We start from the raw sequence: 10,930 nt of genomic DNA, 5'->3' as shown, positions 1-10,930 counted from the left end.
TACTCTACTATAACATTGTTATTTAAAATTTCAGGGGTAGCACATTTTGATATCAAATAATGCTCCCACTACAGAATCATTTTATATTATATCACTACTCACTCTATGCATACTGTAAGAATATAGGGATGACAAAAACAATTTCCCAGGGCGTAAAGGGAACACAATACAGCACAGGCGCATGCTTCAGTGAACTGAAGTCTTACAATCCTTACAGTATCTTGCTTATTTGATGTAAAGTCTGTAGTCTGGAGATGATGATTAATCAAATCCATTACACCAGCTTATGGGGCATGTACCACACATCATGAATGAATTAATCATGTGATGGTGGACGATCTCAGCTCCTTTGACCTTCAGAAAGATGTTGATAGGCTTTATTTTATTTTCCAATAAGGCGCCCCGCAGACTTCATGGAGCTTTAAGTCTTTTGCCTATGAAAATATTTACTACCACTTGCCTTAAAAATAATATTTAAGACTGGGCTTTATTTTATTTTCCAATAAGGCACCCTGCAGACTTCATGGAGCTTTTAAGAGAGCCTTCAGAACATTTAACAATCCATGACTGAAAATATGTAAGACCGCTCTATGGTCATCTCCCTACCTTACACAGTAAAAGGTAAAGAAAATACAAGAAAAATACATTTAAAAAAAGGGCTAGTTGATAAAAACATTTAAAGTGCAGTAGCTGGCAAATGAGCAGTAGGCAGGTGCAGATAAACTAGTTGAAGGCTATATTGAAGAAGTGCGTTTTTAGCTTTCTTTTAAAAATATTTAGTGAGCTGGCTTCCCTGATCTCTAAAGGTAATGTGTTCCAAAGCTTTGGGGCATAGTTGGCAAAGGCTGCGCTCCCGATCTTCTTCTGACTGTTGCTGGGAACCTCTAATAAACCTGCGATAGATGATCTTAGTGTTCTTGAGGGCACATAATTGGCAAGGGAATTAGCAATGTACTTTGGGCCTCGCCCATTAAGGGCTTTGTATATAAGGAGGAGGACCTTAAAGTCAACCCTACATGTTACTGGCAGCTAGTGCAGAGTAGCTAGGACCGGAGTAATGTGCTCTCTCCTCTTGGTTCTAGTTAGAAGTCGAGCTGCAGAGTTTTGAATGAGCTGAAGTCTTGCAGTCGTTTTTTTTAGGAAGGCCAGTAAAAAGTGCGTTACAGTAATCGAGCCGGCTTGAGACAAAGGCATGAATCAGTTTTTCAGCATCTTTTTGGTTTATAAGTGGTCTTACTTTAGCAATGTTTCTAAGGTGAAAGAACGATGTTTTCGTCACCTTGTTAATATGGGACTTGAAGCTTAGGTCTGAGTCGAAAATAACACCTAGACTTGTAGCCTCAGGTTTAATCCATGATGTCAGTTTCCCCAGATTATTAAGCAGCATATCCCTCTTTGCTTTAGGGCCAATCAGTAGGACTTCATATTGTAAGTAAGGTGACTAGCATAAGACCTTTGGGGGGGAGCATTAGGGTAAGACAACTGTGAAGGTGTAATGCTTTCTTTACTATCAGTAGCCAACACTTCAAAAAGTCCTAGCATATGTGGCATACTGGCAAAATGTGCAACTCATACAAGTGTAATACCTTGGTAATAACTAGGTAATGGCAATAATAACTATTTGACAATGCCACCCTCGCACTGAAGGGGTGAGGGACCCTCGGTTTTGTTAAGGCTAAGCTCCCTGCTAGGACCAGTCCTAAATGAACTGGACCAGAGGCTGGTGTATCAAAGAATATGAGTACTTTATTACAATATAAAAAAACAGATAGCAAGAATGGAAAAACAAGAAACACTATAAAAAGGTGTGGGCCTATAGCAGGACAAGAGCACAGGGGGCTACTAGAAGGAGAAGAGGGGGACCCGTGGTTGGATCTTACCCTTGAAGGCAGGCACAGATGTGATCCGTTATTTAGGGGAGCATACCAGCACAGTGTAGTAGCTCTCTAGCAAAAAAGCTAGGGGTTCTGAGTTGGTAATACACAGCACACTGATAGGGCTTTCACACCGGCAAAGAACCGTGCCGGTTCGCGTTCGGAAACCTCCGAACGTTGGCGCTGTCTGGCGTTCGGAGCGCCAACGTTCGCTGCCAACAGACAGCGCCAACGTTCGCTGCCAACAGACAGCGCCAAACGTTCGGAGGTTCCCAAACGCGAACCGGCACGGTTCTTTGCCGGTGTGAAAGCCCTATAAGTATGATGACAGGCATCAACCAAGTGATCTAAGTATGACAGCACACAGTAATCAGCCTCTAGTGCTCAAACATAGCAAACGGGGTGAGTGAGTAAGGGAGCACGTCTGCCCTACGATCACCAGTCTGGGATAGTATATTTTATCTATGTGCACGATGACCAAAGGATGGCCCCAAAAAGAAACAAAATGTGTGGTGGCCTGGGAAAACCCGTCGGATGTCGCTGGCGTTCGTTCGTGGCAAAGAGCAAATATAGATGGAAATCGCGATTTTGGCGATTTTGATATTATGTGGTATTCTAGTACTTTGAACTCCATACTACATTATGGTGAATAAACATTTTAAGAAAACAAAAGAGAAAGTACTTATTTTGATGTTTTTGTGGCGGGTAGTTTGCTAGCGAAACAACATCACGTTGAACGTGTCTCATTCACGCACGCACACATGAGCGAAAGGAGAGACGATACTTCCCCCTGTGTTATTGCCAGTTTACTGATGCTCACAATAAGCATAAAGTAATAAAATCTTAACTAGAAGACACACAAATGGATCTGTCCCTCGCATACCGACGAGGCGAGCAGACTAGACAGCCCAGACAGCCCAAAATAAACTGGTTAGGCTTCTGCTAGGCCTCAACCCTAGGACACATCTAACCGCTGCTCATTTTTTGAGCCTTGATTGGCTACGAGTAGTTGACAGAGTGCAGCAGCTTGCACTGGGCCTGGTCTTCAAGATACGCTACACCACAAAGACACCCAAGTACCTGTCAACATACTTCCAAAAAGTGAACAACGTCCACACATACAATACCAGAGGAAGCTCCACGAACCACGTTCAACCGCGTTGCACCACAAACAAGGGGTTAAACTCGTTTGCAAACTATGCAGTAAAAATGTGGAACGCCCTTCCTATAATCTTAAAGGAGTGCAAAACACTGCCCACCTTCAAAACCACTCTCAAAAAACATTTACAGGAGGCTGCAATCCGTAACTGGACCCTCTAAATCAAAAATCAGATTAAAAGACCCGAACTACCCACTGTACATACTTTGTGTTTTGTCCCCCGCCCCCACCTGTGGTGTATGTCCCCACCTGTCCTACCCGCTGTACATACCTTATGTTTTGTTGTATTGTTCTTCCCATGATGGATGTATGTTTATCTTGTAGATAGTACTAGTTATTTGTCTGTATTATCTTGTAGATAGTACTAGTTTTTTTGTCTGTCTTACATGTAACGATGAATTGAGAATCAAGGACCCCAATTGAAATAAGCCAGTGCCTTTCTTGGGTTTTTATCCTGTTAGTTGACCTTGTATGTAATATGTACTTTCATGTACCTACTTCTGCAAATCTTCTAATAAAGTTTTCAATCAATCAATCAATCAACTACCACCGCATCACAAGCAGACAAACGAGACCGGCCGATCTGCATAGGCTCCTCCCCCGACCCGGAGGAGAAAGGGGAGGATTTCTCCCCTTTCACTTTTTTTGACATGCTACATTAAAATGCTCATAACTTTTTAAAATAAAGGGCTATCTCAGTCATTCAACCAGTTATCTAATTTATGGAAATATAAAAAAATGAAAATGTCAAAATGCCACCATGTGAAGGGTTTTCCCAGGCCACCACACAAATGTAAAACTGCCCTAAAAACACTGCAAGGCAAAACCACAATTACACAAAAAAACAATGGCTCGGACCAGGTAGACTGGACCTCCTGTAAAAAGCACAATATTAATATTACATAATTTACATTAAATTAACAAGAGGAAATTCTGCCATATCAATGGAATAGGTGCATACCATTCTATTCTATTCTGAGACCCCCAGGCTCTGCTCTCTGTACCTTATACCACTCTTCAAACCTTTAAAATCACAAAGGCATTATTTATGACAAAACATTTAAGAATGTGGTTTCCCAACAGAAAGGAACATACCATAAGACTCTGGAAAACCATGCCTGAAGCATCAGTAAAAAAAAGATTGTCTGAGTGACCATGTGGTTTCTCAACAAACAGGAGCACCAATCCTTCCACACCAGCCACAACTAGGTCTGTGGGAAATACATTAACACTAAGGCTTAAAAATTGACTATTTCTATAACCTGGTCATTTGTCCAACATTGTGTGTGAAAGGTTTGAATTAAAATATACTGTGATATTCTGGTAACCAATGCCTGAAGCATCAGTGAAAAAGTTTGGCTGAGTAACCAGGTGGTTCCCAAACAATCAGGAGCAGGGAATGAGTCAGATGTACTCCTTCCTCTCACCGCTGGGTCCTAGTGCTAAAGCTGTTACACATAATTAGTTGAGAACAGTTAGGGTATGATCGTTGTGCATTCTATCGGTTTCTGAAAGTACTATTTGCCTAAATAAATCTGGTATGACGGCATACATCTTTGAGTGGAATCTCCTTTCTAACTCTCCTCTTTGCTGCTAGGTCCTGCCTGCTGTCTGTCATTCTGACCTCCCTCTGTTTACTTAATACAACAGCACATACATGTACAACTCACCATCACCCATACTGTCTGGCTCAGTATTAAGCCTGCATGACAATGCAGATAGCTCCTTTCCTCCATATTGACTCTATGAATGAAATCTGAGTTCATTAAAGTAGTACAGCAAACCCCCATGCATTTGAACTAACACAATTACTCACAGCCTTCAGAACACAAGGATTTTAATATTGTTCAATTACCCAACCAGGTCAATCTCCTGCATTCCTGAGTGAAAACAATATTATAAAAGCTAATATCAAAAAGGCAAAAGACTAACTAAACCACCACAGCCACACACAAGACTATTAAAATGAAATAGATATGTAGCTATTCACCAGACTCTAGATAACCTGGTTATAGCTAGCTCACCAAAGGCAACATTAAGGCCCAATCCCAATTCACCCCTTGGCCCTCCATTTTATCTCTACCCCTCTGTTTTGCGCGTTCACGTGTAGGGTAGGGGTGTCCCAAATCTTGTTTTTATGTAGGGATAGGGCCAAGTGGTAGAGCTACATACATAGCACTCCAAATTGAGGTTTTTAAGATGCACACTCCGAAATAAGTTACAAACGGAGGGTTAATGCGAAATCCCAGAATGCCTTGCAAATCATTATCTGTGCGGTAGAGTGCTATCAGCTGGTCAAAGAGATCGCCACCCATGGATTTGTTGTATTTCTTCACAACTTCAGGTCGGTTGATCTTCACATACATTTTTTCTTGTCCCATCTCACCACTTCATCTGTGTTTCCCACCCCAACAAAGATGGAGGTCAGCAGGGCAGGGCGGTTATCAAACTATTTGACCAGAGCAATTTTCCCATCGATGCTGCTTGCGACCTGGTCATAATTCCTCTTCTCCTCTTTCTATATCGCCTTATCATCTGTAAGAGGAGGTTTTGTGAAACGGCAGGCCTGTGCTGTTCCAGCTGCATGAATTTTCTTCTCAACCAGCACCTCCAACACATTGTAGGTTGTGAATTAATTATCCATGTCGCGCTTGTGGTTGGCATCACAGATTCCGTGGCCGAGGTGAAGAATCACTGCAGGCCCCATTCGCTTCTTGCGCTGTTCAGAAAGCTCAGTAGTAGCACCTTGGTAGAGGATGAAATCATAGGCAAGGCCACTTTTGCCACAGAGAAAGAAAATCTTCACGCCCCATGAGTTTTGGCTGTCCTTTCACTTACTGCTTCACAGATCGTGCTCCTCTGAATGGCACAATCCGTTCATCAATGCACAGGTTTTCTTCCAATGAGAGCTCTATAACCAGCGTTTTCCGAATGGAGTCATAGAGTGGGCGCACTTTATAGTAGACATCCTTGTCGGGGCGCTTAGGTGGCGTAGTGGATTAAGCGCTGACCATGTACCGCAGGGCTCCCGGTTCGATTCCAGCCGTGGACATATCCTGCATGTCATCCCTTCTCTCTCACCCATCCTTCCTGTCATATTCTCTACTATATCTGTCATTAAAAAGAAAAATATGAGTGGGACTGCCCCACTCAGAAAAAAAAAAGAAAATAAGACATCCTTGTCTCCAGCTAGTCTGTTTGAGCGCAGCTGAACCTGTCTCATGCTTATCTCCAGCTAGTCTGTTTGAGCGCAGCAAAACCTGTCACGGCTCAAGTTATATCTGAAGAGTCCCAGTACATGCAAACTCGAGACAATTCCATTACTCCCATAGCCAAATGGAGGCCCACTGAGGCTTTGATTTCTTCTGGGGATGCATACCTGAAGCTGTTCCTGGGATTCTTCAGTACATACATGCTGGTCACCTCTGCCTTCCGTTCAAACATATTATCTGGGATATACCGGTACTTTTCAAAGTATGGGTTTCATACGTGGAGTCCTTTGCAATGGGTAACACTCTCTCAGGATAACACTCTGCACGCCATTATCATCTAACTTCTACATTCTGCAGCACAGCCAGCGTGTACATGCAGATATTTATATGCTTACAGGTCAAAAGGCGCAATGAAAAAAATATTTGTAAGATATTGCTCACCATCAGCCAAAAAGGTTGCATAGATTTATGGGTGCGGACACAGAGCCCAAGATTGTGGGTTGTGCGCATGCAGCATATTTTGGCAGAACATCGGCTCTGGGTCAGGAAAACTGGTTACAGAGTGGCACCAATACTTGGCTGGTCTAGAACCAATTTAGCTCAGGGAATGGGGGCGGGATTATCGTGACCAACCAAAATAGAAATCGGTATATGATTAATGTATTCGATATGTTTAACTGCAATATGATCGACAACAGCGTAGTCGATGCTAGGTAACTAGCTATATCGACCTAGCGAGCTAGCTTACAACAAGGGCTAACATTAACATTTTACCTTCAGTGTTAATAATAATCAAAACGTGTTAGGAAATTACCTTTTTTCTTGAACGTAATCGCCGTCCAGAAGAAGACATGACTGCAGACAAACTAAGTTACACATTTTTTTTTTTAAATCTTCATGTTTTAAGATGTTAATGTTGATAAAGTTGTCACTTTATTTAAAAACTACCTCTTCCATCCACTGCCACCTAATGCAATACTCATACTATAATTATAAATATTTTTTTTATTACTACTATTGTATTGCTCAATTTGTCTCTTGTCTTATTTGTCTTTTTATAACTATTGCCACTTTAGTTTTTTTTCTTGTCGCTGCAATGTCGAGGAACTGAAGCCTAATGCAAGGGATGTAACATAGCGGAGACATAGCCTACAGTGACATAATGACATGGCTCTCTAGCACGCGGAAAAGCAAACTGGTTCATAGAAGGTTCACAAGTTGAGCAAAGAGTGTTCTGCCAATTTATGCTACCTATTCAGATGTGCATTAATTGGCAGAACACCGGTTCTTTTGCTGTCGAAACACGAAGAACTGGTTCGAGATTAGGCACCAGCTCCGAACCAGCCCTCAAACTGCCTTGGTGAAAAAGGAGTAACAGACTAATCTTAACTGAAAACCAGGGGGCGATTTCCCAGACACAGATTAAGCCTAGCATTCTTCTAGACTAAACACACTTTAAATTAGTCTTTAGTCCAGGAAAAGGCTTAATCCTGGCCCCGGAAACTAGTGGCTAGAGATCATTGTGTTGGACACGTGACATGGCAAATTATCAAAACACCAAGTTTGACCCCAAGTTACACTTCACAACAGTCCCATCATTGTTCGGATGATCCCTGACTGAACACACACTTTGAAAACAACTAGAGAAGGTTGCTGTGTGTGTGTGTGTGTGTGTGTGTGAGTGTGTGAGTGTGTGTGTGTGTGTGTGTGTGAGTGTGTGAGTGTGTGAGTGTGTGTGTGTGTGTGTGAGAGTGTGTGTGTGTGCGTGTGTGTGTGTGTGTGTGTGAGTGTGTGAGTGAGAGTGAGTCTGCATGTGTGGTGCCAAGCAGTGTTTTTCCTCCCTGCCCATTTCCCCATGGGAAAGCTCATTACTGACACTCAGAGCAGGGATTTGACGCATGTCTGCCCATATTCTGCTGTAATTAATTCCAGTCCTTTTGGATTTTTTTCTTCTCCATTAATCTGTGTATTTAATTAAAGCCTGCCTGCTTTTATGGTGCAGATAGAGGGGGAGGGAGGGAGGAAGCGAGAGAGAGAGAGAGAGACCTAGACCCTCCCTTGGCGAGGTTTTGCTGGAGCTGTAAACAGTTTGATGGTTTCAACATCAGACGTATTGAGTGATGGGGAGTGCTTAGCAATGCAGAAAGCAGATAAGCAAGCAGGCTGCTGGAGGTCATCCAGTCTGAAACGTCCACATCCCTCCTCCTCCCTCTCCCCCATTGGTCTCTTAATCTCTTGCTGTTTTAGCCTTGTTTCTCTCCTGTCTGTTTTGACCTCCCTCACTTTCTGTCTGTCTCTCTCTCAATCTTGACTTTGTTCTCATCCTCTCTCTCACTTTCTCTATCTTCACTTTGTCCTCACCCACCTCTCTTTTTCTGTGTTCACTGTGTCTTACTCTCTCTCTCTCTCTCTCTCTCTCTCTCTCTCTCTCTCTCTCTCTCTTGACTATGTCCCGCTGCCAGCACAGCTCCTTTGTACTTACCAGAAAATACAAAGCTGTGTGATTTTGTTGGGTGGTCTGCACAAACACAACGCTGATTATATATTCAACATAACAGCCTGTCACTTGTTTTCGGATAATAAATATCCTGCAATCTTCTATCAGGCTAACATGACTTTCTGTTTGTCTGCATGTGTGCGATTGTGTAGGGAAATTGAACGCAATCTGTGATGAAGAGAAACCAGGACGATGGCAATAATACCAATCCATCACCATGTGAAGTATGTGTACAAATATTTACATTTTATTTATTCTTTCCACAAAAGTATGCAGTCACAAAAAAGGATGCATAAGTCTGTATGCCAATGCTCCACTTAATATGGAGCTATACAGTACTCAGCACTGAATACGACACATACAATACAGGAGCACAGCATATCCAGAGGCTAACACAGAGTTGGCATTGTAACAACAGTGGTTTGACATTGAACTAGGCCGTCTGTGTGTGTGTTTGTGTGTGTGTGCGAGTGTGTGCGTGTGTGTGTGTGTGTGTATATACTATAGAGCTGTATTAATGTTTGACAAGCTTTGGTATAAAATATTGAGAAAAAGGTAGAAAAACAGGAAACGGCAAGGCCAGAGTCAGAAGGAGTTAGGTGAGTGAAGCAGAAAGAAAGAAGGTAATAAAAAAAAGAAAATGAAAAAAGAAATGCAATAAAAGCACATAAAAGCTCATCGGTGAGTTTGAAGCTCAGTTCTCGGTAATAACATTTTCCCGAACAGAAACGTTGAAATAAAATGGACCACAGTAAGAGGAAACCCTGAACATTTAGAGTGCGTTTTTTAACTAACAATTCCAATGCTTATAAATAAACATATATTTAGCTGGTTTTGACACACGTGACAAGGGCTAACTGTAACAAAGATACCGTTATGTTCAAAAGTGTATTTTCCACAGGTTTACAACGAGAAGGTGTCAAAGTGTCTTTTAAAAAAATGCTGTGCCATTATTTGAGAGTAAAAAAATACATACTATGCGCAGGACAACAGGGATTGATTAAAATAGTCTTTGTGAATACTGAGAACACAGCATATTGTGGTTTGGCTGGTGGCCACACGAAGGGGGGCAGACTAACAATGCCCTCCTGGGGGGGGGGGGGGGGGGGTGAAGGCAGTTTAGTATGAAGTGGTGTGTGTGTGTGTGTGTGGGGGTGGGGTCGGCGAGGGGGGGGGTGCAGACAGCTGGGTTGTGTTCAGGGGAGTGCAGCACACTGAACGTTGAGGCTATAGAAGTGGTATGAGCTGATATGATACTGCGGTCTGCATATCAGAGAGGCAGGTGTGTTCTACACCGTGTATTTCTATGTGAAGGTGGATATGCAACAGGTGGATATGCAAATGCAGGGGCAGGGCGATGTCAGTCTTAGATGGCACAGTCGTCCTGAGGGGCGGGGCTGAAGGCGGAGCTCCGGAGCGCGTCCAGACAGTTGACCAGGATGAGCGTGCCGGTCAGGTGTTTCCAGCGCTTGGTGATGGGACTCTTCATCTTGTCCAGACCCATGTGGAGCTCCTGGATCACGTCCCTGTAACTGTCCCCGATCTGGGCCGCCCACGTCAACAAGAAGTCGTAGGCTGGCTTCCACATGGCCTGAGAGAGACAGAGAGAGAGAGAGACAGAGAGAGAGAGAGAAAGAGAACGAGAGAGAGAGAGAGAGAAGAAGAAAAAAGCATTTAGTGTTGACCATTAAAAAGCGTATAAAATTGAAGTGACAATATTTGTACCATTAAGATCATTAAGTGCATTAACGGCATTGAGTACATTAAGTGCATTAAAGGCATTGAATACATTAAGTACATTAAAGGAAACCTATTATGCTCCTTTCCCACAAGTTAATGTATGTCTCTGGGGTCCCCAAAACATTCAACACAGGTGTTTTCAAAGTGTTTTGTTGAAAATACCACTCAGATTAAAGGTATTCTAGCATGCCTGTGTATACCCCTCTGTTCCAGTCCTTTTCTCGCCCGGCTGTTTTTGTGTCTGTCACTTTAAATCCAACGGAGCTTCTCCTGCACATGCCCCACTCCTGAGGTTAGCTGGCTAACGCCCTGTAGTGCTCAAGAAGAGTGGCCAGAGGAAGGCCTTTTTCTTTGCTCGAGATGAGATAGACTGGCTGGATGAGACAGTACAACGGTACCTAGCTAGCTAACTCAGTTTACTCATAATGACTATTTGTAAGAGCAGAAC

At 42.9% G+C, this 10,930-nt stretch overlaps 1 protein-coding gene across 1 annotated transcript in view; it reads right to left on the bottom strand.

Annotated features, from left to right (window-relative positions):
* Positions 1-9,909: 9,909 nt before the first annotated feature.
* Positions 9,910-10,930, bottom strand: part of sh3bp4 (SH3-domain binding protein 4) — a gene marked incomplete at its 5' end in the record, with an annotated part of 17,170 nt that continues 16,149 nt past the window's right edge. Inside the window, one exon of the mRNA XM_080537341.1 lies at positions 9,910-10,333. Coding sequence (XP_080393467.1) covers positions 10,109-10,333 — 225 coding nt within the window. The 3' untranslated portion in view covers positions 9,910-10,108. The remainder of the gene's footprint in view (positions 10,334-10,930) is intronic.

The sequence above is a fragment of the Nansenia antarctica genome (genome assembly GCF_963989245.1).
Source record: "Nansenia antarctica genome assembly, chromosome: 7".
Classification (NCBI taxonomy): domain Eukaryota; kingdom Metazoa; phylum Chordata; class Actinopteri; order Argentiniformes; family Microstomatidae; genus Nansenia; species Nansenia antarctica.
This window is presented reverse-complemented; position numbering and strand designations above follow the sequence as displayed.